This window comes from Bos taurus, chromosome X (genome assembly GCF_002263795.3).
Source record: "Bos taurus isolate L1 Dominette 01449 registration number 42190680 breed Hereford chromosome X, ARS-UCD2.0, whole genome shotgun sequence".
NCBI lineage: Eukaryota > Metazoa > Chordata > Mammalia > Artiodactyla > Bovidae > Bos > Bos taurus.
In genome coordinates, this window is record NC_037357.1 from 80511015 (window position 1) to 80526928 (window position 15914).

The 15914-nt window shown below is 38.2% G+C and overlaps 1 protein-coding gene across 5 annotated transcripts in view; it reads right to left on the reverse strand.

Annotated features, from left to right (window-relative positions):
- The window catches only part of EDA (ectodysplasin A), a 397501-nt gene that overhangs the window by 105130 nt on the left and 276457 nt on the right, over window positions 1-15914 (reverse strand). For 4 of the 5 annotated variants that reach the window (XM_005228033.5, XM_005228034.5, XM_005228032.5 and 1 more), the window contains exon 2: window positions 12219-12324. In XM_005228033.5, coding sequence (XP_005228090.1) covers window positions 12219-12324 — 106 coding nt within the window. Of the gene's footprint in view, window positions 1-6669; window positions 11672-12218; window positions 12325-15914 lie in introns of those variants that run through there. The other variant, XM_059883546.1, reaches the window with a different exon arrangement.

Here is a 15914-nt window from a genome sequence, read left to right on the forward strand (position 1 = left end):
CCAGCAGATCTTCCTGACCCAAGAATCCAACTGGGGTCTCCTGCATTGCAGGTGGATTTTTTACCAACTGAAATACTAGGGAAGTCCAGTACTTCCTGAGAGTACTTCTTAATTCTAGCTAACATTTGTATAGGCAGAAGTTTGTTCCTTTGAGATCACAGACTTTCATGTCGACCTGTATCAACTTAATGGTGAAAGTGAACGTGAAGTCAGTCAGTCGTGTCCGACTCTTTGTGACCCCATGGACTGTAGCCCACCAGGCTCCTCCATCCATGGAATTTTCTAGGCAAGAGTACTGGAGTGGGTTGCCATTTCCTTCTTCAGGGAATCTTCCCGACCTGGGGATCGAATCTGGGTCTCCTGCATTGCAGGCAGACACTTTACTGTCTGAGCCACCAGGGAATCCTAATGGTAGCTATGTCTTATTGCATTATTATTTTTAAGAAACAAAGGGTATATTTCAACCTCATTTTTCCCCTTTACTCCTTTATAAAAGCAAAAACAACAACAACAACAACAACAACAAAAAACTAACCTTTTTCAGTCTATCCAAAGGTAAAGAAAGCTATGAAGAAGAGATACTGAAAAAAAAAAGAGACACATGTACACAACCAGCCAGCTGTGGTATGGAAGAGAGTGACATGGAAGTGTACACATGTGATCATTTCAAGTGATGAGGTAGGCCATAGCTTGAGGCTTGGAGTCTTCTTACTATGGGCTTGGATAGTACAAAAGGGACAATCTGGCTGAGAGAACCTCTGTAGAAATTAGAATGGCTATTCATATATTAATGATCATGAATGCCTAAAATGCCTCAGAGACCATGCTACTATATTCATTTCCTAGAGAGAATTTAGTAACAGTTGTTAATTTCTGAAGCATTTTTGCATACCTTAACACTTTTGGTCATTACAATGACTGCATGAGGTAAGCAAGCCTAATTATTCCCATTTTATAGCTAGGGAAACTGAGGCCCAGAGGAAGGTCACTCCTCTAAGATCACATGGATAATAATGTAGCAGTAAATTAGGATCAGGGTCCAGAAATTATTATTCAATCTAATACCTTTTCTATTATACAATGATACACTTTTATTCTTCTTCTCTTAATAGGACAGAAACATGGAGGGATGGCAGGTGTGGAAAAACATTAATATTGTGATTGATTTCTGAAAATGCTCCTACAGAAAGAGAACAGTTGGTTTTACAGTAACATTTATAAAACATGGACACTACCTTTGTTGGAATTCTGGATTCATGTTATTTAATTCTAAGATCTCATGGCCCTCTGAATATATTCCACAATTTATTCTAACTAGAAAATTAAGTTCTGCAGATTTCTGGAGTACCCTGAAAGAGATGATCAAGCAAGCAGACTAGAACTATTATTACTTCAGAAATATATCAAAAAGATAGATTTCAGCAAGAAATCCTGGCACAAATTTTTGGAACTGTCATCACTCACAACACCTTCAATGAAGATATCCTACTTTCTTTGTAGAACAATGACTACTGAAAGGCCTCATATAATTAGCAAAAATGAAATTAAAACCGATTTCAATAGCATACTGTCTTGATGACTGTAGCTTTGTAGTATAGCCTGAAGTCCCGAAGTTTGATTCCTCCAGTTCCATTCTTCTTTTTCAAGATTGCTTTGGCTTTCTGAACTTTTTTGTGTTTCCATACAAACTGTGAAAATATTTGTTCTAGTTCTGTGAAAAATACCATTGGTAGCTTGATAGGGATTGCACTGAATCTATAGATTCTTTGGGTAGTATACTGATTTTCAGTATATTAATTCTTCCAATCCACAAACATGGTATATTTCTCCATCTATTTGTGTCATCTTTGATTTCTTTCATCAGTGTTTTATAGTTTTTTATATATAGGTCTTTTGTTTCTTTAGGTAAATTTATTCCTAAGTATTTTATTCTTTTCATTGCAATGGTGAATAGGATTGTTTCCTTAATTTCTCTTTCTGTTTTTTCATTGTTAGTGTATAGGAATGCAAGGGATTTCTGTGTGTTAATTTATATCCTGCAACTTTACTATATTCATTGATCAGCTCTAGTAATTTTCTGGTGGTGTCTTTAGGGTTTTCTACATAGAGGATCATGTCATGTGCAAACAGTTAGAGTTTTACTACTTCTTTTCCAAATTGGATTCTGTTTATTTCTTTTTCTTCTCTGATTGCTGTGGCTAGGACGTCTAAAACTGTGTTGAATAGTAGTGGTGAGAGTGGGCATCCGTGTCTTGTTCCTGATTTTAGACTACACTACAAAATCTACAGTCATCAAGACAGTATGGTACTGGCACAAAGACAGAAATATAGATCAATGGAACAAAATAGAAGAGATAAATCCATGCACCTATGGGAACCTTATCTTTGACAAAGGAGGCAAAAATATACAACAGAGAAAAGACAATCTCTTTAACAAGTGGTGCTACGAAAACTGGTCAACCACTTGTAAAAGAATGAAACTAGAACATTCTCTAACACCATATGCAAAAATAAACTCAAAATGGATTAAATATCTAAATGCAAGGTCAGAAACTATAAAACTCTTAGAGGAAAACATAGGCAGAACACTCTCTGACATAAATCACAGCAAGATCCTCTATGACCCACCTCCCAGGGTAATGGAAATAAAAAAAAAGATAAACAAATGGGACCTAATTAAACTTAAAAGCTTTTGCACAATGAAGGAAACTATGCTACTGCTAAGTCGCTTCAGTTGTGTCCAACTCTGTGCGACCACATAGATGGCAGCCCACCAGGCTCCATCGTCCCTGGGATTCTCCAGGCAAGAACACTGGAGTGGGTTGCCATTTCCTTCTCCAGAAGGAAACTATAAGCAAGGTTAAAAGGCCGCCTTCAGAATGGGAGAAAATAATAGCAAACGAAACAACTGACAAAGAATTAATCTCCAAAATATACAAGCATCTCATGCGGCTCAATACCCAAAAAATAAACGACCCAATCAAAAAGTGGGCCAAAGAACTAAGAGACATTTCTCCAAAGAAGACATACAGATGGCTAACACATGAAAAGATGCTCAACATCACTCATTATCAGAGAAATGCAAATCAAAACCACAATGAGGTACCATCTCACACCAGTTAGCATGGCTGCCATCAAAAAGTCTACTAACAATAAATGCTGGAGAAGTTGTGGAGAAAAGGGAAACCTCTTACTCTAGTGGTGGGAATGCAAACTAGTAAAGACACTATGAGACCAATTTGGAGATTCCTTAAAAAACTGGAAATAGAACTGCCATACAACCCAGCAATCCCACTGCTGGACATACACACTGAGGAAACTAGAACTGAAAGAGCCACGTGTACCCTAATGTTCATTGCAGCACTGTTTACAATAGCTAGGACATGAAAGCAACCTAGATGTCCACTGGCAGATGAATGGATAAGGAAGTTGTGGTACATATACACAATGGAGTATTACTCAGCTATAAAAAAGAACACATTGGAGTCAATTCTAAGGAGGTGGATGAAACTGGATCCTATTATACAGAGTGAAGTAAGTCAGAAAGAGAAACACAAATATAGTATATTAATGCATATATATGGAATTTAGAAAGATGGTAATGATGACCCCATATGCAAGACAGCAAAAGATACACAGATGTAAAGAACAAACTTTTGGACTCTGTGGGAGAAGGCGAGGGTGGGATGATTTGAGAGGATAGCATTGAAACATGCATATTACCATATGTTAAATAGATGACCAGTGCAAGTTTGATGCATGAAGCAAGACACTCAAAGCTGGTATTCCAGGACACCCCTGAGGGATGGGGTGTGGAGAGAAGTGGGGAGGGGGTTCAAGATGGGGGGATACATGTACACCTGTGGCTGATTCGTGTCAATGTATGGCACAAACCACAACAATATTGTAAAGTAATTAGCCTCCAATTAAAATAAATTAATTCAAAAAACCTGATATCAAATACTTTTGGCCAACTCAAAATAGGAGTTGGAGTAAAAAAGTTTATGGTAAAGATGTAGTTTAAAAAAAAAAAGACTTCACTCATTTTCTCAGTCATAAAGTACCAAGATTTATGTTGGAGGAGACCTAACCCTGTGTTTGGGACTCTGGCTTCCTGTTTGATGCATTCATTTATAGAGCAATGCAAAGGAAGAGAATGAAATGAATCTAATCTTTTCGAGAATGGTGGGTCAGAAAGATTGGATGTAGCCTCTGATTTTTTTTAATGCAAGATAGACTTAGCAGCAGCAGCAGCAGACTATGTGTTATGGTTACCAAAGGGGAAAGGTGGAGGGGAGGGATAAATTAGGAATTTGGGAGTAACACATACACAGTACTACATATAAAATAGATAAACAACAAGGACTTACTGTATAGCACAGGGAACAGTACTGAATATTCTGTAATAACCTATATGGGAAAAGAATCTGGAAAAGATGTGTGTGTGTGTGTATATATATATATATATATATATATGTATGTATATATGTTATATGTATATTATAATTGAATTGCTTTGCTGTATACCTGAAACTAACACATTGTAAATAAACTACAATTAAATAAAAACAAATTTTAAAAAGAAAGACTATGTTTATGTTATGCTCCTAAGCAACTAGTTTAGTAGTCTGGTGAGAAAAGTAAAACAGTATGATTTATTTTTGGTGAACCTATGCAGGCTTCTATGTCCCTTGCTTTTCCTAAGTGTGAACAAACCATTTGTTAACACTTATTTTCTCTCACAGGGATTAGTGAAGATCATCAAGATTAATCCCATAAGTTCCTAGACAGAAAAAAATCTAGACTCCTTCCAACCCCTGCCCGTTTGTGTATTTGGTCATTCATTTAACAAATATTTGCAAGTCTTCTACATACTGTGTAAGGTAAAACTCCAAGACTCACCATCACCACCCTACTTTGCTTCATTTTTCCCTGTTGCCAATAAATGTATCTGCTCTCTCTTTAAAATGTAAATTTCTATGAGGGTATACTCATATTTATACTTCTGATAGGGCCTAGAAGTCTTGTTAAATGACAATAAAATAAAGTTTTGAGAAGTGAAATTAAAGGATAGTAACAGATCAAAAAATTAAAAAATTATACAAGGGATTAGAATTGATTTTCCTGGTCTCTTTTTAAACTTGTCTCTATTTTTGACCTCTGAAAAATGTTTTCTTCCTGAAATCACTGTTATGCTCTAAATGACTTTCTTTTGAAACTTGTCATGCAAACCTGAGCTACACAGCTAAATTTTTATTACATCAAGTAATTCGTCAATTTAGAAACAACACCTAATAGGCTTTTTTTTTTTTTTTGCCTTAACTCACCCCTGCTCTGATTTACCTATCCCATCTGACCTCTTACTCTGTTCACATGGTTTATAGATTGACACATATTTTCAATGAGAAGTGCTTTATTTTTATAAAAGAGTCAGCTCCTTGTCTCAAGACCCACTGTCATGATATACAATGTAGACTTGTATACCCAGCTACCTCTTTAACATATATACTTGGTGTCTAATAGATATTTCAAACTTAGCATGCCTAACTGAATTCTTAATTCCTTCCTTACACCCCTTTAACCTCCTATTCTTTTGTTTTTCCCATCTCAGAAATGGCAACTCTATTAGTCTACTTCCATAGGTTCAAAACTGTAGGGTCATCATTGGCTCTTATCTTTCTTTCATACAACTTTCCTAGTGAACCTCCAATCCTGTCAGCTATTCCACCAAAGATTTGTCTAAAATCTGACTACACTTCCCCACCTGCACTGACTGCCTCCATCTTCGTCTAAACCATCATCATCTCTCACCTGGATTATTGCTACATTCCCCTACATGACTTCCTGCTTCTGTCCTTTCTGCAGCAGCCAGAGGGATTCTGTTACAACTTAAGTCAGATCCTGTTACTCTTCTGTTCAAAATTCTTCAATGGTTCCCCATCTGGTGCAGGGTAGAGATGAGAGTCCTTACCATGGCCTACAACACAGCTCTAGATTTGACTTCACTCCCTGACCTCATCTCCTTCCCTCTTGCTCTTCCTTGCTCACTCTATTCCCAGCCACACTGATCTTTCTGGAACATATCAAGCATTCTTATCCTTTAGAGCATTTGTATGTACTGCTTATCTTCTCCACTCAACATGCAGATATTCACATGGCTAAGACTTTCATTTCATTCAGCTCTCTTCTCACATGTTTCCTTATAAGAGGACCTTGCCTAATCCCCTTACAAAACAATTCATCACACTCTCTCCTTCTTGCCCTGCTATATTTTTCTCTACAACACTTATCACCACCAATTCTGTTTATCATCTGTCTTGATACACTGGAAGGTAAGCTTTCTGAGGGCAACAAGAAATATTTATTGAGAGTCTATTATGTCCTTTCCTGGACAATGAGGATGTAAATGTAAATAAATACCAATATCCTTATGGCATCTTCATTGTACTATTATAGAAACTGCTGTATTTTCTCAGGAAATATTTGATGAATGTTTTGAATAAATATAGCATATACTCCGGAGAAAGCAATGGCACCCCACTCCAGTACACTTGCCTGGAAAATCCCATGGACAGAGGAGCCTGGTAGGCTGCAATCCATGGGGTTGCTAAGAGTCGGACACGACTGAGAGACTTCACTTTCTCTTTTCACCTTCATGCATTGGAGAGGGAAATGGCAACCCACTCCAGTGTTCTTGCCTGGAGAATCCCAGGGATGGGGGAGCCTGGTGGGCTGCCATCTCTGGGGTCGCACAGAGTCGGACATGACTGAAGCGACTTAGCAGCAGCAGCAGCATATACTCAGCAGAATAACAGGAATGGTTCAAATATAAAGGAGATTTGGATTGGCTTGTCATTATTTTAATTCACTGGGTCACACACCACATATAAATAAATGGTTCTATAGCCGGCCAGGTGAAAGGTTGGAAAACTAATCAAATCCCAGAACCCCCAAGCATTCTATACTCCTAACTCTAAGGAGCTCTTGTACTCCTTCCAGCTATACTATTTGGGGGACTGGAATGCAAAAGAAGGAAGTCAAGAGATACCTGGAGTAACAGGCAACTTTGGCCTTGGAGTACAAAATGAGAGTTTTGCCAAGAGAACACAATGGTCATAGCAAACACCCTCTTCTAACAACACAAGAGAAGACTCTACACATGGACATCACCAGATGGTCAATAGCAAAATCAGATTAATTATATTCTTTACAGCCAAAGATGGAGAAGCTGTATACAGTCAGCAAAAACAAGACCTGGAGCTGACTTGGCTCCAGACTGTGTCTCAGATCATGAGCTTCTTATTGAAAAATTCAGACTTAAATTTAAGAAAGTAGGGAAAACCTCTAGACCATTCAGATATGACCTAAATCAAATCCCTTATGATTATACAGTGGGAGTGACAAATAGATTTAAAGGATTAGATCTGATAGACAGAGTGCCTGAAGAACTATGAACAGAGGTTCGTGACACTGTACAGGAGGCAGTGATCAAGAGCATTCCCAAGAAAAAGAAATGGAAAAGGGCAAAATGGTTGTCTGAGGAGGCCTTACAAATAGCTGAGAAAAGAAGAGAAGTGAAAGGCAAAGGAGAAAAGGGAAGATATACCATTTGAATGTAGATTTCCAAAGAATAGCAAGGAGAGATAAGAAAGCCTTCCTCAGTGATCAGTGCAGAGGAAAACAATAGAATGGGACAGACTAGAGATCTCTTCAAGAAAATTAGAGATACCAAGGGAACATTTCATACAAAGATGGACACAATAAAGGATAGAAATGGTATGGACCTAACAGAGGCAGAAGACATTAAGAAGAGGTGGCAAGAATACAAAGAAGAACTATACAAAGAAGATCTTCATGACCCAGATAATCACGATGGTGTGATCACTCACCTAGAGCCAGACATCCTGGAATGTGAAGTCAAGTGGGCCTTAGAAAGCATCACTACGAACAAAGCTAGTGGAGGTGATGGAATTCCAGTTGAGCTATTTCAAATCTTAAAAGACAATGCTGTGAAAGTGCTACAGTCAATATGCCAGCAAATTTGGAAAACTCAGCAGTGGCCACAGCACTGGAAAAAGTCAGTTTTCATTCCAATCCCAAAGAAAGGCAATGTCACAGAATGTTCAAACTACCACACAATTGCATTCATCTCACACGCTAGTAAAGTAATGCTCAAAATTCTCCAAGGCAGGCTTCAACAGTACATGAACTGTGAACTTCCAGATGTTCAAGATGGTTTTAGAAAAGGCACAGGAACAAGAGATCAAATTTCCAACATCCATTGGATCATTGAAAAAGCAAGAGCATACCAGAAAAACATCTACTTCTTCTTTATTGATTACACCAAGGCTTTGACTGTGTAGATGACAACAAACTGTGGAAAATTCTTCAAGAGATGGGAATAGCAGACCAATTTACCTACCTCATGAGAAATCTGTATGCAGGTCAAGAAGCAACAGGTAGAACTGGACATGGAACAAGACTGGTTCCAAATTGGGAAAGGATTACGTCAAGGCTATATATTGTCACCCTGCTTATTTAACTTATATGCAGAGTACATCATGTGAAATGTTGGGCTGGATGAAGCATAAGCTGGAATCTAGATTGCCTGGAAAAATATCAATAAGCTCAGCTACGCAGATGACATCACCCTTATGGCAGAAAGTGAAGAAGAACTAAAGAGCCTCTTGATAAAAGTGAAAGAGGAGAGTGAAAAATCTGGCTTAAAACTGAACATTCAAAAAACAAGGATCATGGCATCTGGTCCCATCACTTCATGGCAAATAGATGGGGAAACCAGGGAAAACAGTGAGAAACTTTTTTTGGGGGGGCTCCAAAATCAATGCAGATGGTGACTGCAGCCATGAAATTAAAAGATACTTGCCCCTTGGAAGAAAAGCTATGACAAACCTAGACAGCATATTGGAAAGTAGAGACCTTTCCTTGACAACAAAGGTCCATCTAGTCAAAGCTATGGTTTTTGCAGTAGTCATGTATGGATGTGAGTGTTGGACTATAAAGAAAACTGAGCATCAAAGAATTGATGTTTTTGCACTGTGGTGTTGGAGAAGACTCTTGAGGGTCCCTTGGACTGCAAGGAGATCAAACCAGTCAATCTTGAAGGAAATCAGTCCTGAATATTCACTGGAAAGACTGATGCTGAAGCTGAAACTGCAATCCTTTGGCCACCTGATGAGAAGAACTGACTCCTTGGAAAAGACCCTGATGCTGGGAAAGACTGAAGGCAGGAGGAAAGGACAACAGAGGATGAAATGGTTTAATGGCATCATGGACTCAATGGACTTGAGTTTGAGCAAGCTCCAGGAGTTGGTGATGGACAGGGAAGCCTGGCATGCTGCAGTCCACGGCATCGCAAAGAGTGAGACATGACTGAGCAACTGAACCGAACTGAGGTACAACTGAATACAATTTAGAAGTGAACTGAAGTGAACTGAATCTGTTTAAAGAAAATATCTGCTTGTGTTGATGTGTGGTAGAGGCCAATAAAATATTGTAGAGCAGTTGTCTTCTAATAATTGCATTTTGCTCTTTACTTCTCAATATTATACTAATATAATCTTTGAAGATTAAAATATATATATATATATCTATATATCTATATATATATCTATATATATCTATATATCTAGGATTGCACAACCAGTTTGATGTAGGCACAAAGTGAGCAGCATCTAGTGACTGATGAGAGTATGAGATCAGGAGGAAATTAGACAAGAAGTGCTAAAAATTAATAACAGAGACTTTGTCCTTCAACAGACGGAAAAACTATTTTGTTTCAAAACAGAGTAAAGACTTTAAAGAAGATCAGTAGCAGAGATTCTGGTGGTCAGATCCAGATAAAGTGGTTTGGGAGAGAGGAGGAAGTTGCCTTCTTTATGAGAAAACTTGGAAAGTCAGATGTATAGGTAAACTTTAAAAGCCACTGGACTGTAAAAGCCTCTGGGGAGAGGAAGGGAAGACCATGCCCACTACAGAAGGTGATATTGTTCTTATCACCTCTCTTCTCTCTTTTGTAACAATCAGGGAATATGAAAGATTTGGTGGTACTGGGAGTGGTTCAGAGGAAGAATTGAAGGTGGAAAGATCTACATACATCACAGAATAAGATAAGGAGAGGAAAGTGACCTTGATTCTTAGTTCCCAGTTTATATATAGGTTTCCCTGGTAGATCAGCTGGTAAAGAATCCGCCTGCAATGCAGGAGACCCTGGTTTGATTCCAAGGTCAGGAAGATCCCCTGGAGAAGGGATAGGCTACCTACTCCTGTTTTCTTGGGCTTCTCTGTGGCCCAGCTAGTAAAGAATCTGCCTGCAATGCAGGAGACCTGTGTTTGATCCCTGGATTGGGAAGATCCCCTGGGGAAGGGAAGGGCTACCCACTCCAGTATTCTGACCTGGAGAATTCCATGGACTGTAGAGTTAATGGGGTCACAAAGAGTCAGACATGACTGAGCGACTTTCGCTTTCCAAAGACTTCCAGGAAACTGGCAAAAAACAGATGTCAATAATGGGTGCCTCTTACTTCATGGACCGCATTTCATAGGTTCAAACTTGGTCATTAATTATATATAAAATATCTGCTCTAGAGAACAGCACCACTGGCTCAGTTCTCAGTTGAAGGGCTCAAAGCTGTTGCCAACTCCATTGACTAGAAACACCTGTGTGTGTGTGTGTGTGTGTGTGTGTGTGTGTGTGTGTGTGTGTATTCAGTCACTCAGTTGTTACTGATTCTTCATGACACTTTGGACTATAGCCCACCAGGCTCCTCTGTCCATGGGGTTTTTCAGGCAAGAATGCTGGAATGGCTTGCCATTTCCTCCTCCAGGGGATCTTTCCAACCCAGTGTTTAAATCTGTGTCTCCTGCATTGCAGGGGGGTTCCTTACCCCTGAGCCTTCAGTGATGCTCAAGAAACACCCTAATTACCTTATTTCTGACTCTTGTCTTTATTACAGGTTGTTGTTCTAAACTCTTTTTCAGACTTCATCCAGCTTTACCTCTTCTTGTCTCAAATGACAAACTCTTGGCCCCAGTGCATCAATTGCTTATGCCATCTAGAACTGCTTCCATCATTGTACCTTTTTTACTCTGACAAATGTCAGCTTTAAAAAAATCTCATTTTCACTTTCATAAAGTCATATTGCTTTGTAACCCCCTAGAACATATATCTTTAGAAGATTCAGTCAGACATGTGCTGTCTTTGAATCTAGATGGCTTTACAATAGCCCAGAGCTATGCATTCTACAAACTCATATGCCAAAGAGGTATCATTCTATCAATTGACAGAAAGATGTTAAAATAGATCAGTTCAAAGATCCTGCCCAAGAAGTAGCTCAACATTTTTTTATGCCCCACAAAATGCACTGCTAGTTAACTTGAAACTGTTTCACCTTCAATACGGATGGTTTTCATGCCAAATCATAACTTAGCTAATGGGGCAATCAACATCATTGACTTATATTATAAACACCAACAACTTGCTAGATACTAGACTGGATTTTGGGGCTTTACAAAGAGAAATGAAACTCTGTAGTCGAAGAACTTACAGATAAATTCTAGAGGCCTGGTGGTGGTGGTGTAGTCACTAAGTTGTGTCTGACTCTTATGACAGAATGAACTGTAGCCTTCCAAGCTCCTTGGTCCATGGGATTCTCTAGGCAAGAATACTGGAGTTGGTTGCCATTTCCTTCTCCAGGGGGATCTTCCTGACCCAGGGATTGAACCTGGGTCTCCTGCATTGCAGGCAGATTCTTTACTGACTGTGCTACGAGGGAAGCCCCAGAGGCATGGTAGCTGATACCAATGAAGACATAATTATCATTGGATTTAACATATCATGTAAGTGCTACCATGGCACAATACTCTGTCAATTTCAAGAATAGGACTGAATTCTCTTGATGGTCTTAGTAGATATAGGATGTCCCTAGGAGAGATGAGGTCTTTATGGAGGGTGATCTTGAGAGGTACAAATGCCATCATGGCTCTCAGATACACTGTGAAAGGACTACAGGTATCTGGGATTGGAGGAGGGAGGATCTTTGTATAGGCAGCTAAGAGTAGATTAGGTAGGTTAGGCTGGGAAAATCTTCTGCAACCTTAAATCTATGGATAATATATGAGATGGTGAAGCACACTTGAAAAAGTAGTTTTTAGAATGGTATAGTCAAATACGTGATAAAGGATCACCCAAGCAGACTTACCATCTGCTCCTTCACTGCTTTTGCTTCTTTTATTGCGGCGAACACGCCTACTTTCCTCTTCAGAGTATGACTTTTCTTTAGGGATGAAGAAATTCACAAGGGCCATCTGAAAAATAAGGAGTAGCTAAGTTAAAGGTTGACCCAGTCAACTATTTTTGTTGTGGTTTAGTCACTAAGTCATATCGAACTCTTTTGCGACCCATGGACTGCAGCCCACCAGGCTCCTCTGTCCATAGAATTTTCCTGGCAAGAATACTGGAATGGGTTGCCATTTCCTTCTCCAGGGGATCTATCCAACCCAGGATCAAATCCATGTCTCCTGCTTTGGCAGGTAAATTCTTTACCACTGAGCCACCAGGGAAGCCCCAGTCAACAATAGCCAACAGAAAAAACTGGCTTTCTGTAGACAATCTGCCTTCACTTTCAATTCAGAGTGTCTAAGATAAATAGATAAAGATGTCGTACATATATATATAGATAGATAGATATGGAATGGAATATACAATGGAGTATTAGTTATTAAAAAGAATGAAACATTGCCATTTGCAGAAACAAGGATGGACCTAGAGATTATCATATTAAGTGAAGTAAGACAAAGACAAAATCATATGATATTGCTAATATGTGGAATCTTAAAAACAGATAAAAATGAGCTTATTTACAAAGCAGAACTAGAACCACAGATATAGAAAACAAACTTATGATTAAGAAAGGGGAAAGAGGGGGAGGGATAAATTAGGAGCTTGGGATTAAAGAACAAGCACCTACTGTATAGCCCAATGAACTATAAATATTTTGTAATAACCTGTAAGTGAAAAACCTTGAAATATATATATTCATCTGAACTACTGTGCTGTACATTTGAAACTAACACAATATTGTAAATCAACTATACTTTAAAAAAAAAAGAAAACTCAGAGTGTCTAAAATCTAAGCTCACCCTTCCTTCCACTGTGCAAATTCTTTCATTTTTGATACCATTATTATTTTAATAATGTAGGCATGAAATTTTGGTTAATATCTTCTGCCCCTTTGTCATCTGCCCCAAATATCTAATGGGTAATCATTCAGACCTACTTGTCAATATAGTTCTAGGGTTCAGAGATCCCAGTCATAGATTCCTAATTTCCCTTACATACTACTGATGTCTTCCCAGAACTAGACTTCAGCTTGTTACTCCTTCTTGGACCGCATTATTATATAGCCATTACTTTTCCACAGTCCTATCTATGCTGAACTTTTGGTTTGTTCCCAGAATGCTGTGCATCCAACTATGATAGAATGGTATCGTTTATGTTAACACTCTTCTGGCAGTTAGTAATGACAAAGTGCACAATTATTTTCTCCCTTTCTTACTCCAATAGAATTCCTATAGAACTTGTGGTCTATAAGGTTCATTTCAGTACTTGGTCCTCTACTGTCTTATGATGATCTCTCATAATCATACAATGTATTTCATATGTGAATGGGCCTGGTATCACTAATGATAATCACAGCTTAAATATATACTTGACTGAATTAATCATAATTTTTCAGCATGAGTGTGTATTTGTGGCTAAAGAAAATGTGCTTGAGGAAAACAGTGGACAGAGTATTAGAAAATAGGATTGAAAGTGATTCCAAACCCGACTCTACCACTTATAGTTGTGTAAATTTGGGCAAGGTCCTTAAGTTTTAATTTCCTCATTTATAAATAGGGCCAATAATTGTACTTTGTTCATTAAGTAATTATTGTGTTAGCAAGTACACAGCATGTAATATACATTTAATAAATGAGAGATATTATTATATGTGAAATTAATATTAAAAAAGACTGGTTAGTTTAGAGGCTAAAAGGAAGAAATGAATCTATATTTTCATCCTAGTGTTGGTTCAAAAAATAAACAATTCCAGAATATCCTCATTTCTGCTGCATCTTTGATTAGCTGGAAAAAAGATGGGTAGAACTCAAGAAAGCCTTAACATTCTACACAAACTTTCTTCAAAAGCATGTGATTTACTGTTTACATAGAAAAACCGCAGCCAATAGCCTTAATATACAAGATTAGCATTTTGCAGAATATATACATGTATTAAATACATAATTGATAAATGGGTGTATAGGCAATCTCCAACTTGCCTTAGGGTTTATTTAAAAATATTTAGGTTGAATCATATGAAATTGCCATTTTTGTATGTCAAAAATGGTTAAATATCAGCAATTTCACATAGTTCAACTGAGCAGTGTTTTTGTAACTTCTTTCTTGTTGTTCAGTCACTAAGTTGTGTCCATCCTTTTGCAACCCCATAAACTGCAGCCTGATAGGCTTCCCTGTGCTTCACTATCTCCTGGAGTTTGCTCAAACTCACGACCATTGAGTCAGTGACGCCATCCAATCATCTCATCCTCTCTTGCCCCCTTCTTACTTGTCTGGAATGTAAAATGCATTTTCTCGTAGAATCAATATAATAAAGTCTGGCTAGGTTTCCAGATAAAGCCCATATAAAGTTACTTAACCCACAACATAAATCAGTTCAGTTCAGTTCAGTTCAGTAGCTCAGTTGTGTCTGACTCTTTGAGACCCCATGGACTGCAGCACACCATGCCTCCTTGTCCATCACCAACTCCCCGGAGTTTACTCAAACTCATGTCCATTGAGTCAGTGATGCCAACATAAATAACTTATCACAATAATAATGATATAATCCCAAACTGCTATTTACACTAAAATCTCAATTATTTTAGGGTAGAACAAGTAATTCTAGATAGAAGAGTGTTCTTAATAACTTTGAGTGCTGAAACTCTATTTTGACTAGAAATTAGACTACAACATGATTTAACTCTGTGTTTACTGAGTATGTAGAAAACTATTTGTCTGTACATTAAATGGCACCAGCCCACTACGGTTTTAAGTGTTTTTTTTTTTTTTTTTTAAAGTTACAATTACTTTACAGAGTAATCATGCTTTGTTAAGTAAAGAGAAGCATAAAGTTCTCTGGGAACAAGAGGAAAAGTATCTAATACAGACGGAGTGGACAAGGCTTCTTGCAGGAGGTGCTACTTCTATGAATTCTGTAGGATGTTGAGAATTTAGTGAGGAATGGGAAAATGAAAACGAATTCCAGGCAAAAGGACCATTGTGCTTCAAGGTTCAGAGGAGAGAGAGAAAAGCTATTTTTGGAAATAAAAGTACCTTAAAATAAGTGGTAGGAGGTGGGAAGGAATGGTAAGGAATGAGGCAAGAGGGATTAAATAAAGACCAGATCATGTTAAGGAATTAAAATTTTATCCTATAGTAGGGAGATCCTTGGAAGAATTTTTCCTTTTGCATATTTTGTTCTTTTATGAAAGTTTTAGCTATAATTTATATACAATTAAAGGACTTCCAGGGTGGGGCTAGTGGTAAAGAATCTGCCTGCCAATGCAGGAGACCAAGAGATGTGGGTTCAATCCTTGGGTTGGGAATACCCCCTAGAGAAGGAAATCGCAGCACACTCCAGTATTCTTGCCTGAAAAATTCCATGGACAGAGGAGCCTGGTGGGCTACAGTCCATGGGGCCTCAAAGTCAGACATGACTGAGTGACTGAGCACACAAACATACAATAAAGTGCACATATTTTAAGCACACAGCCTGAAAAATACACACATTTGTAACCACTATTGTAATCAAGATACAGAACATTTCCATCACCCCAGAATTTCCCCTTGTGTCCCT